The sequence below is a fragment of the Oncorhynchus mykiss genome, chromosome 13 (genome assembly GCF_013265735.2).
Source record: "Oncorhynchus mykiss isolate Arlee chromosome 13, USDA_OmykA_1.1, whole genome shotgun sequence".
Classification (NCBI taxonomy): domain Eukaryota; kingdom Metazoa; phylum Chordata; class Actinopteri; order Salmoniformes; family Salmonidae; genus Oncorhynchus; species Oncorhynchus mykiss.
The window spans coordinates 11,617,567-11,636,019 of NC_048577.1; the positions used below are offsets into that span (position 1 = coordinate 11,617,567).

The window sequence follows — 18,453 nt, forward strand, 5'->3', positions numbered from 1 at the left end:
AATAGTAAAATATTTTGGTCCTTAATTCAAGAGCCTGATGTTAATGTGGAGACCTATTAGGCTTATTAGACAGTCCAAAGTCCATCACACTGACATTGATTCAAAGAAGATGGACGTGGGGGGGGGGGGGGGGGATCAGCATTGTGTGCCAACATACACAGGAGAGATGAGGCCAGTGGGAAGGTAGGCCTGGCAGGTAAATCAAGAAAGAAAAGTACAGAAATTAAAGGATCCAAACTTTTGTTTACTTGTGTCATCTTCATTTTAGCCATATTTCATGTTAGAGAAGATTGATCAGATAGACTTCGGCCTAGCTGCGTTGATCCACACATTTTAGTTTGGTTTTTATATCCAACAATGAAGAATTTAGTTTGGTTTTTATATCCAACAATGAAGAATATACAAATATGATTTATCCTTTGCAATGCATTGTACTGCCTCCCTTAACAACAGCGATATTGACGTGAAGAATCAATAGCATACTTATTACCAAGTTATTACGGTGAATAGGAATTCTCATACGGTCTCTTACCGCCCCGTAGCGGAATTCTAGGCGAATTTTGTGTGACGCACCTCAAAGCTTTTTACCATAGGTTACGTAGGGCGTGATTGCGCGAACCCTCCCCCTCTACAGTCTATCTATCTGGAAAAGAGAGAAAAAAAACTTTTTGTACCGAAGGAATCAACAGCCGCCATCTTGTCGTGGCTCGGAATTAGGATTTCGGTAGATCACAATTTTGTATTTAGAAATTGAGCATCCAAACCGAGGTTTGACGGAAAACTTCCCCTGAAAACGAACTATTTTCACCTTTTCTGAAGTATTTTTGACGAAAAAACGGGAATTCGATCGGTCGTCGTCGGCAAGAAAACCCCGTATCTGATTTCCCCTTAAGTGCGGCGCTCGAGTCCCTATAGCCGTTCGGAGCAGTATATTGTTTACCGGGGATAACCGGAGAAGAAACAGCTTGTTACTGACAATTTTGCAAAAAATATATATTTTTTTGCAGTTGTACATTTTATGGAGCTTCAAACCATTTTTGCATGAAGACATTTGACGTCATAAAAATGAGCTGTTTGAACATCTAAAATTAAAGATTTATGGGACAGAAATACAATTCATGTTAATGTTTTTAGATTTAATTTTAACGTACATTTTTCATGGGATTTTTTTTATTGGGGTTATTTAACGATAATGTGGGTGTTGGTTGTTGGATTATCATGGGTTGAATGGCGGTGGCGAAGCGGGGCGCTGTTGCATCTTTTTTGAAAATCTCACCCTCACTGCTTGAAAATTAGCCAGTTAGCCAACGTTAGCGAGCAAACCGCTTGCTAACGTGCTAACTAGATAAAGGTGGAGGTTGTCAGAACAACCTGTTCTGTCCCAGGAATTTCATTTTTTTCAAATAATTAAATAAGAAATCCATTAAAGATCACAATGGCTGAAAACCTGCTTGACGTCGGACCTCCCAACTCAAAGCGACCGAAGCTGAATTCACCTGCGCTGTCAGCGTCAGATGGACCAGGTAAGGAAGGCCCACAAACCAACTTAACCTGCTAGCTACTTTAGTTAGTAAAATGTTATTTGTTTTTTATGACTTGTTCTGTGTGTCCAGATATTTAGCTAGCTAATGTTAACTAGTTATTCATTCAACTGACGTTTTGGTCATTCAAACAGCTGTACAAAGCAGTTAGCAAACCTTAGTTAGCTAGCTTGGCCGCTAACAAAACTTTGTTGCCAACGTTACGCGTCCATCCCTGTCATTTCTGACATGTTGGAAAACAGGGCTAGCTATTTTAGTTTTGTAAAGGCTATTGTTAACTAAAGCAACACTTAACCCGTTGATGCTTAGATGTCCAGCTAGAGACATGTTTAGCAATTGCTTGATCTGCTATGTCAACATGGCTACCCTTCAGCGCAAAGTAGCAACATACTTGTCGAAATATCATTGGTGACAGCCTAAATCAGGCATGGGCAATTCCAGACCTCGGGGGCCTGATTGGTGTCACTTTTGCCCCAACTGACTCCAATAATCAACTAATCATGGTCTTCAGTTTAGAATACAATTAGTTTAATCAGCTATGTTTCCAAGGGATGTGGGGAAGAGTAACACCACTCCGGCCCCGAGGACGGGAGTTGCCCATCCCTGGCCTAAATCATGTCAGATACTCTGTTGAAAACTAACCGTTATACCCATATCAAAATGGAATGACGTTATTATAGGGATTGGGGACTCTGCTGGGGGCTAAATTATGTTCATGTTTACCTTCGTCAAACATCTTGATAGCAGGCCTTTATCTGCAGAAACATTTTAGGCACAGTCTTGCACCCTGCTGCATCCCGAACTGGCTGAGAGTCTTGGCTCAGAGTAGGCCAATTCTGATGCCATGGTCAGATTAAAGTAATTTAACCATAGGCCTATCATGTCCCACTCCCACACTGTCATGCATTTGATTGCATGTTGTGTCAATGTCATAAAATGCAGTCTTATGTCCCAATATCTTGACAGTTGTCACTTTTCATTGCTATATCATGTTCCATATCTGTTCATATGGGTTTCCCACTGCTGATAGAATACACTTGTAGGGCCTACCTCTTTCAAATGTTCTAGATAAAAAGTTACTGAACCAGAATGTTAGAATTGTAGTTGTGAATGCACCATGCCTCTTTCACTATGTAGCCAATAGAGACAATAACCAAAGCAACACATCTGCTGATTCCGATGTCCATTACTTTCTTTGGTGATGACCATGTTATTCACACACAATCCATTGCAAAATCCCCTAATGCATCCAACCCCTGGTATGTTATTATCGACCCCAAGTGTTCAATCTCCAATTGCCATGTTAGCCCAGCAGAGCCTGGAAGCGTGGGAACGCTAGGAGCTGTTAGCAGTAAATTACCCCAGACAAGGTGTGGTGTGCGTTTTCCCCCTTAGTGTCTGCGGTCATGCCTGGAGAGACCCATAGGAGCATCCCCTGCCCTGACGTTGGGTCCCTGCCGAGAGGCCCAGTTTGGGTTGCACATCACTCCCACGGTGAATGGGGGGGTATGCCTTTCATTGAAGTCACAGAGTGCAAACACGTGCCCCTCACCCCCTATTCAGGCCATCTGTCACCCCAGCAGGGTCCCATTGCCCCCTCCCCCTTCAATTCCCCTCATCACCAATACTTTAGTCAGTGGGTGTGTGACGTACTAGTGCACACATTGCCCACGTCTTGATGTAGCCACCTCTAGGCTTAGCTACTTGTGAGCTCAGCAGCTACTCTCAAGGCAGGCCGTTGTAGTAAGTCATGTGTGTTGAACAGCACCACAGCGTAAAGGTAGTTGAAGGGAAGGAGGTTGGTTCATTGTTTGCTGGCTATTTACTGGCTTTGGTCTGTCATTCTCTAGAGTTGTTAGTGAAGAGGCATAGCTCTGCTCATTCAAATTAACTCATTCAAAAATTACTATGCCAAAGTACAAATTGAATTTAAAAAACAAGCTAATACGTATCCGTTTGAGTCTAATTGTAAAATCAGCAATTAGTAATGGCAGTTGATGTTAAATGGGGGGGGAATCTAAACATTTACATATCGCAATATTATTTTTGGATGATATTATATTGATATTTGACTGTGTGTCAATTTGTAAAATCGAGAAATATATTTTGCTCCTGCAGGTAGCATTAGCTAGCGCTAGTCGGCTGTACCTGTATCTATACGGCTGTATTTTACGTCCTATAGCTTGTCCTCACCCTTTTTAAATAGCGAGCTAACATGTTTTCAGCACTTTTGACTTATCACAACCTCGTTTTCTCATGCTGTCTATTGTCTCTCTGCAGCAAACATTCAGTACACAGAGTGTAAAAAACATTAGGAACACCTTCCTAATATTGAGTTGCACCCCCGTTTTCCCTCAGCACAGCCTCAATTTGTCGGGGCATGGACTCTTCAAGGTGTCGAAAGCGTTCCACAGGGATTCTCGCCCATGTTGGCTCCAATGCTTCCCACAGTTGTCGAGTTGGCTGTATGTCTTTTGGGTGGTGGATCATTCTTGATACACATAGGAAACTGTTGAGCTTGAGAAACCCAGTAATGTTGCAGTTCTTGACACACTCAAACTGGTGTGCCTGGTACCTACAGGCACTTAACCCTTGTGTGGGGTTCATGTTTTTGTTATTCACCCAATGTTCGCTGTGCCGATGGACCCATAACATTATTGGGTTTTTAAAACAATACAGCCATAACAATTTATGTAAAAATACTTATTGTTGACTTACCTCTGCTAGGTCACATTTATCAATTATCAATATTTGTTTTGGATAAAGGGTGATTTTTGTAAACTAAAATCTATTATAATCAAGACATGGGTGGACTAAATCATGTTTGTCTTGAACAAATATAAATGAAACAAGGTTTTCATCACTATTGATGGTTATTGCTTTGTACTCAACAAATTGTAAGGACAAATCTTACATACAGTATTTTATGGAAATGATAAATGAGTCTCGTTGAACACAAATTAAGGCCAGTCTACACACCACATGAGGGACAGAGTTTTACTGTGTGTGTGTGTTGCAAATGTATTTCTTGCAGTTGATGCATGTAATGTCTTCCTGTCCTCCTTGGGTCCACACACATCGCAGAGCTTCTTGTTGTTACCAGCTGCAATCTAGAATGATGAAAACACTTAGTTCAGGAATTTTACTAACATCTCACTCACTTATATGGTTACAGCAGGCCAAGGTAGGATAGTCAGACACACACACACTTCCAGTATTGGAGTTGTTCGTTCTGTGGGTCTGGCGGGTGGGGCTCCAGCATCCTCCTCCTGAATCCTCACAATGGCTGCAGAAGCTGGATTCCTTGGGATATGTTGCCTCTGGATTTGAGGTCTTACCAATGCCTTGCCCAGCTCTTCAAGAAAGAGCTGTCTCCTCTGGAGCTTCCCTCTGTTCCAATCTGGGTTCTACGCCATCCAGATGACAAACGTGTTGAGATGTCTAAGATGTTGAAGAATATCACAAGTGACCAGCGTAGGGTTCTTTTGCAGTTGTAGCCAGTCACCAGCTTGTCTAAATGGTCCACCCCTCCTTTTGTTTATTTATTTTATTTTTATTTCACCTTTATTTAACCAGGTAGGCTAGTTGAGAACAAGTTCTCATTTGCAACTGCGACCTGGCCAAGATAAAGCATAGCAGTGTGAACAGACAACAGAGTTACACATGGAGTACAGTAGAAACAGTAGAAAAAAAGGGGAGTCTATATACATTGTGTGCAAAAGGCATGAGGAGGTAGGCAAATAATTACAATTTTGCAGATTAACACTGGAGTGATAAATGATCAGATGGACATGTACAGGTAGAGATATTGGTGTGCAAAAGAGCAGAAAAGTAAATAAATAAAAACAGTATGGGGATGAGGTAGGTGAAAATGGGTGGGCTATTTACCAATAGACTATGTACAGCTGCAGCGATCGGTTAGCTGCTCAGATAGCAGATGTTTGAAGTTGGTGAGGGAGATAAAAGTCTCCAACTTCAGCGATTTTTGCAATTCGTTCCAGTCACAGGCAGCAGAGTACTGGAACGAAAAGCGGCCAAATGAGGTGTTGGCTTTAGGGATGATCAGTGAGATACACCTGCTGGAGCGCGTGCTACGGATGGGTGTTGCCATCGTGACCAGTGAACTGAGATAAGGCGGAGCTTTACCTAGCATGGACTTGTAGATGACCTGGAGCCAGTGGGTCTGGCGACGAATATGTAGCGAGGGCCAGCCGACTAGAGCATACAAGTCGCAGTGGTGGGTGGTATAAGGTGCTTTAGTGACAAAACGGATGGCACTGTGATAAACTGCATCCAGTTTGCTGAGTAGAGTGTTGGAAGCAATTTTGTAGATTACATCGCCAAAGTCGAGGATCGGTAGGATAGTCAGTTTTACTAGGGTAAGTTTGGCGGCGTGAGTGAAGGAGGCTTTGTTGCGGAATAGAAAGCCGACTCTTGATTTGATTTTGTGGCATTGTAATCATTATGATTCCTGGTTTTTGATGTTCCTGGCCACAGCTTCTCCCATCCCTATGCAGTGTATTCATGAGTACCACATGTTTGCCTTTCTTTGGCATGTAGAACACTAGGGACGTGTGGGCCTTGAACACGAACTTAGAGGAATTGATAGGCCTGTTCCGTGTATTCAAGAGCTGAGTTGGAAGCTCTGGCTTGTTTTTTTGTACTGTTCCTACCATCGTCAGCTTCCTCGTGAGGAGCTCCCGTCCCAACCTGTGCGAAGTTTTAAAAAAGTTAGCGCATGTGATTTCATGGCCACGGAGTCCCTGTGTCACGTCCAGGACATCCCACATCCCTTGGTTCTTCTCAGGGGCTCCTCCATCTGGCTTCCCTGTGTACACTTGCACATTTCACGCATATGATGATGCAGAATCACAGGCAGCCCAGATCTTGATTCCATTTTTTGCGGGTTTAGATGGTATGCACTGCCTGAAGGGGCAGCGGCCTCTAAATGTCATAAGCTGCTCATCAACTGTAACGTCGGGCCCAGGGATGTAAAACAGGGGAAGGCGGTCCACCCACTTGTCCCACACTGACCTGATTGCAGCTAGCTTGTCTCTCTGCCGCCGAGCTGGTCTGATTATCGAAGCGGATACTCCAGGAATGTTTGGGGAAGTTTTCCAGAGACGTTGCACAGAAAAAATCTCTTATTTTCAATGACGGCCCCCCTGTTCAGGGGCAGAACGACAGATTTGTACCTTGTCAACTCAGGGATTTGAACTTGCAACCTTTCGGTTACTAGTCCAACACTCTAACCACTAGGCTACCCTGTCGCCTGATACTATGACTAGCATGATATTCCATTCCACTGCTTTAACGATAGGAGCCCTCCGTCAGCACGCTCCCTGCTCTCCAAATGGCACATTTAGGGCCCACCCGTGTCACATACTCATGATGCACTTAGTAATGGAACCTCCGAGGAGGGGTGGGTGGGTTGTCACACGTATGACAGTGTCTTTTTGCGCCGGCTGAGCCTGGCCCATATTACAGCCTAATTGGCAGTTTTAAATGACAGTCTGCAGTCACTGCACACGTTTTAAGCCGTTTATATTTAAGCCTCACCGTTTCCTCTCATTATATAGCAGATATTGCCATGCTTGCGTCTCCCACTCACATCGGTCAGTTGTCAACTTGAAAAGAGAGAGGGAGGGATAAATGAAAGACGGACAGGGAAAAAGATGCCGTGTTAAAGTGGACATGGATGGCGTAAGAAACTTTGAACCGCTCTTGCATCGCCCTGCCCCTGTTTTGCTGAGGCCTGCTGGCAAGCCACTCACTCCCTCTCCCTGTGCTCTGGAATCAATTTTTTTTTTTCTAATTGTAGGCTGTAACATTTTAAAATGAAATTGTGGGAAAACACAGATTTGGAAGCAATTACTGACCCTTTTGAAGAAGAGATTCTCAGATGTTTGTAGGTGTACTATTTTCCTCTCAACAATTAATATGAAATAGCTCTATAGCAACTACTTTAGAACCAATATATTTGATATGGCTTTGATACAGAGTGTAGAAAATGTATGGCAAATGGAGCTGGGCGATATGGACAAAAATCCATCTCGCAATAAATTGCCTGTTTTTTGCGATAATGATAAATCAGCAATTTTAACTTTTTTAGGGAGGTGCTACAGTTGGGCGACATGGACAAAACATAAAATTGCATATTGGCCCATATAGGCTATATTTTTCAACACCTGAGGAAGTGGGAATTTTAAAACACAATGTCCCACAAAAACTTTCCAGTGCTAGGCCTTCTTGATATCGGTCTATTTACCGCAAATGGCACACTACAGCCTACTCTGGTTGAGAAGTGGTGCCACGGACTCGATATTAACAGGTGAGGCATGCGTGATATCCTCACAGAAAGCTTTGACTAGAACAACAGTAGTTGCTTTAAAACCTTTTTCCCGCAATAGTATTTTGAGCAATGGTCATTTGCTTGTGCTTCTCAGAATGCATCTCTCCCTCCTCTGTGTCAGTGGGGGGAGGGAGTGGGAGTCAGCAGCCAACAGCAAAACGGAAAAGGCAGATATTTCATAGCAGGAATCAACACAATGCGTATATTACTGTTGTTCTTAAACCATTGGTCTATCTACAGGAACGTTGTGTAGCAAAATCACCGGAAATGACCGACTTAAGCAAAATGCTTCAGTAAGAGGATAGCATTGTCAGTCAATTTCGGTGTATTGTCTCAGCTCTAATAGAAAATACTCCAAATTCTCATCCCAAGCAAATAAGCCTTGTTCATCCATCAAGTTGAAGTCCCCTCTGAATACCTGAAAAGCACTTTTCATTTGGGTGAATGGTTTTGGAGAAGGAAGGGATGGTGCCTGAATAGCCTCGTTTTGCTAGTCTCCAAGTTTTGACATCTGGTTTAGTTGGGTCATTAGCCCCTTTGTGTTGAAATGGACACTCTTCTTGCTCTATTTCGTGCTCTTGCAATCTACTCCAGCCAGGAAATATAAAGTCAGCACAGATCCCATCGCCAGCTCCCTGCTGCTCAAAGGAGGGCAGAGGTGTGTGTGTGTGTGAGGGGACATAAAGTAGTCTGTGTAAGAGGGAGATGCAGGAGGAGTGTGTGTGCTCGGCTCGTGCAGGCTGTGAAAATAAGCCATGCTTGACTTGGTGATTGACCGACCGGGACATTGTGTGTGTGAAGGCGCCTGGCTCGGACAGAAAACTGTGCCACTCACTGCTGGCCTCAGCCACTAAGCTTAGCAGAGAATATACAGCTGGATGGAGCTAGAGACGGAGAGTGAAGAACCTTGAGAGCTGAAAGAGAGGGACAAGTGGTGGTGAGAGCAAGTGAAAGAAGGAAGAGCTGAAGGGAGAGAACTAGAAAGACAGTGAGTAGAAAAAGAGGGAGTGATATTGAGGAAGTGGGAGAGTCAGATGTTTACATACACTTAGGTTGGAGTCATTAAAACTAGTTTTTCAACCACTCCACAAATGTCTTGTTAACAAAATATAGTTTTGACAAGTTGTTTAGGACATCTACTTTGTGCATGACACAAGTAATCTTTCCAACAATTGTTTACAGACAGATTATTGCACTTACAATTGACTGTATTACAATTCCAGTGGGTCAGTGCTTTTAAACAGCTTGGGCTAATTTACATCATTTGAGTCAATTAGAGGTGTACCTATGGATGTATTTCAAGGCCTACCTTTAAACTCAGTGTCTCTTTGCTTGACATCATGGGAAAATCAAAATAAATCAGCCAAGACCCCAGAAAATAATTGTAGACCTCCACAAGTCTGCTTCATCCTTGGGAGCAATTTCCAAACGCCTGAAGGTACCACGTTCATCTGTACAAACAATAGTACACAAGTATAAACACCATGGGACTACGCAGCCGTCATACTGCTCAGGAAGGAGATGCGTTCTGTCTCCTAGAGATGAACGTACTTTGGTGAGAAAAGTGGAAATCAACCCCAGAACAACAGCAAAGGACCTTGTGAAGATGCTGGAGGAAATTATTTATATCCACAGTAAAACAAGTCCTATATCGGCACAACCTGAAAGACTGCTCAGAAAGGAAGAAGCCACTGCTCCAAAACCGTCATAAAAAAGCCAAAATGTTTAGTCTAAATATTAGCTAGCTGGCAAGCATTTATGATGCCAGCGAAACATGTTTGTCACGCTCGAAGAACATATTTCCCCCAACGTTAAAATGACAAGGTACATCTCGTCCCCAAAACACAAGTTTTCTTGTTGCCCACTGTATGCGCTTTCAGGAGCCTGATTTGCATCAACTGAGAAATCTGCACACAGTGCATCCCTGACCACCTCCTGAATTGGTCAGCTAGATCAGACCACAAAGCAACATTTGTGCGTCTAGACTAGAGGTCGACCGATTAATCGGAATGGCCAATTAATTAGGGCCAATTTCAAGTTTTCATAACAATCGGTAATCAGTATTTTTGGGCGCCGATTAAAAAAATAATTAAATAATAACAATAATGTGTTTTTTTTTTTATACCTTTTATTTAATTGGGCAAGTCAGTTAACACATTCTTATTTTCAATGATGGCCTAGGAACGGTGGGTTAACTGCTTTGTTCAGGGGCAGAACGACAGATTTTCACCGTGTCTGCTTGGGGGATCTAGTCTTGCAACCTTATAGTTAAGTAGTCCAATGCAATAACGACCTGCCTCTCTCTCGTTGCACTCCACAAGGAGACTGCCTGTTACGCGAATGCAGTAAGCCAAGGTAAGTTGCTAGCTAGCATTAAACTTATCTTATAAAAAACAATCAATCATAATCACTAGTTAACTACACATGGTTGATGATATTACTAGCTATTATCTAGCGTCTCCTGCGTTGCATATCTGACTGAGCATACAAGTATCTGACTGAGCGGTGGTAGGCAGAAGCAGGCCCGTAAACATTCATTCAAACAGCACTTTCGTGCATTTGCCATCAGCTCTTCGTTGTGCGTCAAGCATTGCGCTGTTTATGACTTCAAGCCTATCAACTCCTGAGATGAGGCTGGTGTAACCGACGTGAAATGGCTAGCTAGTTAGCGCGCGCTAACTAGAGGGAAGGAAGCTATACTGTTACACTGGCAATACTAAGGTGCCTATAAGAACATCCAATAGTCAAGGTTAATGATATACAAATGGTATAGAGGGAAATAGTCCTATAATAACTACAACCTAAAACTTCTTACCCGGGAATATTGAAGACTCATGTTAAAAGGAACCACCAGCTCTCATATGTTCTCATATTCTGAGCAAGGAAATGAAACGTTAGCTTTCTTACATAGCACATTTCACTTTTACTTTCTTCTCCAACAATGTGTTTTTGCATTATGTAAACCAAATTGAACATGTTTCATTATTTACTCAAGGCTAAATTGAGTTTTATTGATGTATTATATTAAGTTAAAATACGTTTTCATTCAGTATTGTTGTAATTATCATTATTACATTATTATTTTTTTGTTGTGGTTTTTCTGGTCCAATCTGTATCGGCATTGAAAAATCATAATCGGTCGACCTCTAGTCTAGACCCGTCTTTTCAATGCGCTCTACGTATTCTGATAAAGTCACACAAGTGTGAAGTGTAGACACAACCAAAGTCACAGAATTGCACTTGATCCAGACAGATAAACTAAGCTACTGCTCTGTTCAATATTTGGGCTTCTTTTGAGTTGAGTTAACAATGCAGATTTCTGAAAGCTAACGCAAACCTCGAGGCTACGCTAAGATGGGGGTAAATTCCTAGAAATCAGGAGAAAAGAGAAGGCGCTCTGAAAGGTTTTCTAAGAAACCTGACCAGCAACACTCTTCAGGAAACTCTGGCACTGGTGCAGGATAAACAGTGGTTTCTTCAGGAAGTGTGGTTTTGCTTTAAATCGTCAGTGTATTCTGTTATTTTTTACATGAAAAGGGTCATTTCATCAAAGACGGCAATAAAAAAATAAAAAGTTTGATCTGCACAGGCATGGTCGCAATTGGTCGGAGCTTCTCCCGTAACATTCCAAGCAATCTAAACCATTCGGCTTTGAGACTGGGTAAAATCCATAACTGCATTTTATCAACCCTTAAGTAAATTTCCACAGCCCTGCAGAAATATAATTAGCAAGTTCTGTTTGGGTTAATTTGTTGTATCCACTGAGTCTCATCCCCTGGCATGTCTTCAATTGTCTCCCTCCACCACAATTCCCAGTCACACTTCCTGACGATGTTACCCAAATACTCTTCCCCCTTCTCCCTTCCCTATGGGGAACCAACATTGAGTGATGCAGTGATTATGTATTTTCACTGGCTGTTTAACTGTCAAAACACGCTACCTGACAGTGTTACCCAAATACGCTTGCCCCCTCCCTTGAGTGATGCTGTATTTTCACTGCCTGTCTAACTGTTAACTGTGTTTGTCAGGTGGCACCAACACCCTCCTCATTTATCACTAATTTATCACTCTTCTTAAATATCATCCTCCATCCCTCCCTCCTGTTTTTTTTGCTTCTTCACTGTGTGGTGTGGATCAGCAGTAGACTCACCAAGCAGCGTTAGCGAGTTAACGCATTAGCTCATTAGCACGTTGCGATGGAATCAAGTGTGAGGTGAATGGTAGGTCTGCTATCGCTCCCAATTCCATCTCCCAGCCCAACTTGCACGCATTTTGCGTACCATGCTTGAATGCAATTTGAGGTCAAAGTGCACTGGTATGAAAAATACACAGAAATAGACTAGTTGGCACATTGTGGTTTTTGACTCAACCGTCTGAAGTTGGAGCTGAACCAATCAGAGGACAAAACTCTTTAGCTCTCTGCTCCGGCTCGCCCCCGTAGTTGTAGTACTATCAAAGATGGTGGATGAATGAAAATAGTTCATTCAGGCCGTTTACCATTAGTGATGCACCGATATGTTTTTGCCCATACCGATATCCAATATTTTCCTTGCCTCAAAAAAAACGATACCGATATTTACAAATTTAGCGGCCTTTTAATCATTCTAGTACAGTTAAATAGTTAACACACATGGACTCAGCCGTCTAAGGCACTGTATCTCTGTGCAAGAGGCGTCACTACTGTCCCTGGTTCGAATCCAGGCTGTATTACATCTGGCCGTGATTGGGAGTCACATAGGGCGGCGCACAATTGGCCCAGCATCGTCCGGGTTAGGCCGTCATTGTAAATAAGAATTTGTTCATAACTGACTTGCCTAGTTAAATAAAGGTTACACACACACCACCACACCACACTGACCAAGAAGTTATTTTGTTGGCATTTACGTATGTCCCCATTACAGTAAAACCTAATCAAAATCTATTTCTTTCACTTACTTGCTGTGCTGTTTCGTTGTTCATTTGTTCAGTTTCATTCTCATCCAGGATTTCTATGGAATGCTGTTTGTGTCTTTGCATGTCAAAAAAGATAACACTATTTGACGTGTCCGGTCCTGAATATGACTCCACGTCACATAATCATTTTACACGTTCATACATTTTTTTATATAGTTATTACACATTGATTAAACTCACTCATATTTCATATTGTATTGTCACAACGATTCATCAATACGCTGTGATACTGGTGAAGTTATCTCGCGCACCTACAGTGCTGGTCATTAAAACAATAAGCTAGCCAGTTCATGGATGCAAACAATGTTTTTCCCCAAAAACATAGCAAAACGACATCTGTTTCTGTAGTGTCATCTAAAATAACCCTAATTTATAAGACAGTTCTTATTTGCTTAATGATGGTCGGACCCATCTATGTGCAGCTAGCCACAAGAAGGGTTAGCCACAACCGTGTACTTTGCGGTTAGCCTTCAAAATACAAGTATGTCATTGATAGTGATGCAAATGAATACAAATAGTAGAATTATGTCATAATGGAATAGATAAAGCTAAACGAGGTTGGAATGTTATATATAATCAACAAAATACAATTTTGTTAATTTGACAATCTGAAATCACACTGGATTTATTATACTTCAGAATTACATTGGGGGCATACTTATTTCACTGTACAGCCTTACCTATGGTTTGTGGATCAATGAAATTGGGGTATCAGTCTACTCAGTGACACCCAGAGAACATAAGTGTTGTAGTTCTTATTGCGGGACTCTGAAACAACTGTGAATTTAGCCACATTTATTGTCAACCTATGTGTACTGAACACTATTCCCGAGGAAAAACAATACTGTGTGCATGTTTTGGAGTCTGATAACTCTGAGGAGGACGTTGGGAGAAAATGTCTTGGGTATGGAGTAGACTGATACCCCGTTTCATTGTTTCCCAATACTTAGTTAATCCTTAGGTGTACAGTGCAATATGAATGTCAATACACACAATAGGCTGACCGGGGAGGTGGTTTCTCACAGTCCTGCGATAAGAGCTATAACACTAATATTTGCTTAAACTCTTCAGTTGTGTTCTGTAGGTGTCACCGAGTAGACTGATACCCAATTTCATTGCTTCACATTCCAACCTTGTTGAACATGATCTGGTCTAAATATGGCATGATTCCACCAATTGAAACCTTCTGCATCACTTTCAAAGAGGTACTTTTATTTTGAAGGCAAACCACAAATTCCACTGTTGTGCCTAGCTTCACAACCCGCTCCGGTCGAGCCTTGTTAGCTGGCTGCTTATAACGTTAGCTTTTGGCAGCAGGGTTAAGTAGCTCGCTAGCTTTATTTTTATGAACAGAAGTTCAATTTTTAATAGGCAAACAACAAGTGGCTATCTAGCTAATACTTACTCACAAGGATTCATTCCTAAGAATAATAAAAATGACTGCAGTTTCCACTGGTCATTGTTTTCAGGCTGGTTGTATTGGTGCTAGCTAGGTACCAAGCTATTCAGAACACACAACATTCTATCATATAACTGTGTTATTTGATGTGTCAAATAGTGTTATTTGACTATCTTTTTTTGACACGCAAAGACCCAAATGGTGTTCCATAGTAGTATTTATGTATGTTGTCCAGCATGACAATGTCACCAGCCATGCTGCTCGCTCTGTGCGTGAATTCCTGCAAGACAGCAATGTCAGTGTTCTGCCATGGCCAGCGAAGAGCCCGGATCTCAATCCCATTGCGCACGTCTGGGACCTGTCGGATCGGAGGGTGAGGGCTAGGGCCATTCCCCCCCCAGAAATGTCTGGGAACTTGCAGGTGCCTTGGGGGAAGAGTGGGGTAACATCTCACAGCAAGAACTGGCAAATCTGGTGCAGTCCATGAGGAGGAGATGCACTGCAGTACTTAATGCAGCTGGTGGCCACACCAGATACTAACTGTTACTTTTGATTTTGACCCCCCCCCCCCCCCCTTGTTCAGGGACACATCATTCAATTTCTGTTAGTCACATGTCTGTGGAACTTGTTCAGTTTATGTCTCAGTTGTTGAATCTGGTTATGTCCATGCAAATATGTACACGTTAAATTGGCTCGAAAAAACGCAGTTGACAGTGAGAGGACGTTTCTTTTTTTGCTGAGTTTAGGTATGCACGTCATACCGTACTTGGACATCGGTTTTGCACATTGGCGTTAAACAAGACATTGGGCCGATACCGATGTTGGCATTTTTAGCTAATATCGGCAGATTCCTATATGTTCACCGATATGTCGTGCATCCCTATTTACCATTGCGAAAACATTGTCAGTTCCTGTCTACTTAAGGTGGTGGCTCTCACATAGACACCAATGCGATAGCAGCTGGGTCTGGTCTGCTCAGTTCTTTGACTTCAATTGAACCAGGAACAACCAGCGCAGGGTTTTCTGTCTCTGGTTTTATCTTCCTCCTGAGGTGGATGGCAGCTCTCCACTTCATCCGTTGATACCGCTGTTGTGAGGGGGGAAAAGGGTAGGAAAAATGGAGAACGAACTGTTTACTATTTTCCCCAAAATTGTTTGTCAAGCACAACCACTATTTTGTAGTTAGCTACAGTGTTTAGTCAACTAGGCAAGAACACTTTCTTTCCCGGACATGCTGTGATCTCAACGGTTGTATTGAATGCACGAGTGCATGTTAGAGAAAGGAAACGTGTGGTGTTGCGGTAGTTCAGTTTTTCGCCGCTGCGTGGATGGAAACAGACGTGGCGGAGAGCTGTTCCGCAAATACCTGTCCATCCTTGACAAAGTTACGGTATACTGTTAAAGACTAGTAGACCTATGTTAATGAATCAGTTGTTGATCTGTTCTCTTGATGTAGCTGTGTGTCAACCATGGTAGTGTGATACTAGATGTCATAATAGTCAGTTCACCAATAACCAGGCATGTTGAATGAACGGTAGCCTAGTAATCAGACCTAACTTGATGGACTAAGTCAGGGATGTAGATGTGAAACTAACTCATATAGGGCTACTTCAGTTGTTTCATATTCCAAATAGCATACAGTAAGCTACTACATTGCTTCCAGTGATTTAATCATTTTAGAATTTTCTCCCCAAACAAAATGAAGCCAGTTAACTTTTACACTAAACTATGCACATAAAAGCAGTACTTCTGTGTTGGATATAATTTAAGACTCTTAGTTTCAGGAAATGGCAGTTACAGGTTTTTCAAAAATGCTAAATGCTCCAACTTCCTAAGGGGAAGTTGACTGACATGCGCTGAACCTATACCCTACCCAACCTTAGGCCTACATCAGCACCACCTTGTCAGAAAACTGCACTGAAGTTGTTCTCATAAAAATGATTTAGGATTTGCAGGTCTGCGATAGGCTGGCTGAAACTGTATTTCAATGGCACTTACACAGACAGGAATATCAGCCCATGAATTTTCATGATATCAATCCATATTATTAACCTGTTTTTCTCTCTCCCTCTCTCTTCCTCTTCTACAGTGGATCTAGGCTCCTTATCATGGGACGACCTGGAGAACGACCTGCCAGACGAGCTGATCCCCAACGGAGGCTCTGGCCTGGGGGGTATGACGGGGGGCGGAATGCCTTCCAATGGGGGTAACGTCAACCCTGGGGGTCCTGGACCTCTGGGCTCCAAGGTCCCGGACGCAGTGGCCAAGCACAAGCAGCTGTCAGAACTCCTCCGAGTGGGTAGTGCCTCTGGTCTCATCGGGGGTGCTGGAGGAGGAACTCAGCCCAGTGGCATTGGGGGTCAGTTGGGTGCAGCACACGGGAAGAGCTCCTTGGGTCAAGGGTCGCCGAAAGCGGGGACCGGACAGAACTTCAACCAGTCTCTGGGGGGCCATGCCGGGATGTTAGGTCAGGGTGGGCAGCACCAGCCGGGCCAGGTGATAAACGGAGGCCTGGGGCTGGGTCCTGGAGGTGGACGAGGCCGGGGTCAGTACCAGGCCACGCAGGCGGCACCAGGAGGAGGAGTGGGCAGCTCGCTGGCAGAGACACTCACACAGCAGGGCGGGCCACAGGTGGGCGCTGCCACCCTGAACGCTGCCGCCCAGCAGGCGGGCAACATGAACAAGGTGAGTCACAGGGCTGAGAGACTCACACAAACTACACACACAAACTACACTCTTAATCATGGAGAGGCATGTATGAAATGTCTGTCTGTGACAGAAAGACAGGTCTTAAATGTGCCAAATGGTCAGAGAGCAGCGATATCTCTTTATAGCTCTTCTTTGTGTGTGTTGAATCATCATTTGTACAGGATCATCCATGAATTCTCAGCTTTGGTGCTAGTTACTGTGGCACTGTGTAGAACAGATCCATCCTGATTGGGTGATAGCTCTCTGATACTGCTGGGTACTAAATCGGAAATGAATAAATGCCCTCCGCATGGGCCGAACCATTAAGAAAGAATCATGTCACATGTTGCGGTCATGTTGGGAACTCGGAAATACAACCCTTTTACTGGGAAAAATGCATGTGAATGTCCCACCAACTCGTAATGCCCAGACGGCACGTCCTCAGAGCGTGTGCGAACCAGCTGGCTGGTGTGTTTACGGACACATTCAATCTCTCCCTGCCCCAGTCTTCTGTCCCCACATGCTTCAAGATGGCCAACATTGTTCCTGTACCCAAGAAGACAATAGTAATTTACTTCAGTTACCATTGCCCCGTAGCACTCACTTCTCTCATCATGAAGTGCTTTGAGAGACTAGTCAATCACCTCCACCTTACCTGTCACCCTAGACCCACTTCAATTTGCCTACCGCCTCAATAGGTCCACAGACAATGTTTTTTTTATATTTTACCTTTTATTTTACTAGGCAAGTCAGTTAAGAACAAATTCTTATTTTCAATGACGGCCTTTTCAGTGGTTGCCTGTTCAGGGGCAGAACGACAGATTTGTACCTTGTCAGCTCGGGGATTCGAACTTGCAACCTTTCGGTTACTAGTCCAACGCTCTAACCACTAGGCTACCCTGCCGCCATCACACTACACACTGCCCTATCTGGACAAGAGGAATACTTATGTAAGAATGCGGTTCATTGACTACAGCTCAGCAGTCAACACCATAGGACCCTCCAAGCTTATCATTCAGCTTGAGGCCCTGGGTCTCAAAGCCGCCCTGTGCAATTGGGGCCTGGACTTCCTGACGGGGCCTGGACTTCCTGACGGGCTGCACCCAATTGGTGAAGGTAGGAAACATCTCCACTTCGCTGATACTCAACACTGGGGCCCCACAAGGTTGCATGCTCAGCCCCCTCATGTACTCCCTGTTCACCCATGACATGCGTGGCCATGCACGCCTCCATCTCAATCATCAAGTTTGCAGACGACACAACAGTAGTAGGCTTGATTACCAACCACAACGAGACAGCCTGAGGGAGGAGGTGAGGGCACTCTGGAGTGTGGTGTCAGGATATCAACCTCTCACTCAACGTCAACAAAACAAAGGATGTGATCGTGGACTTCAGGAAACAGCAGAGGGCGCACCTCTCTATCCACATCGACGGGACAGCAGTGGAGAAGGTGGAAAGTTTGAAGTTCCTTGGCGTACACATCGCAGACAAACTGAGATGGTCCACCCACACAGTGTGGT

At 43.5% G+C, this 18,453-nt stretch overlaps 1 protein-coding gene across 5 annotated transcripts in view; it reads left to right on the forward strand.

Annotated features, from left to right (window-relative positions):
• The window catches only part of LOC110513526 (CREB-binding protein), an 82,033-nt gene that overhangs the window by 4,281 nt on the left and 59,299 nt on the right, over positions 1-18,453 (forward strand). For 3 of the 5 annotated variants that reach the window (XM_036942305.1, XM_036942306.1, XM_036942308.1), the window contains exons 1-2: positions 644-1,523; positions 16,335-16,930. In XM_036942305.1, coding sequence (XP_036798200.1) covers positions 1,436-1,523; positions 16,335-16,930 — 684 coding nt within the window. In that variant the 5' untranslated portion in view covers positions 644-1,435. Of the gene's footprint in view, positions 1-643; positions 1,524-16,334; positions 16,931-18,453 lie in introns of those variants that run through there. The other 2 variants (XM_036942309.1, XM_036942307.1) reach the window with 2 other exon arrangements.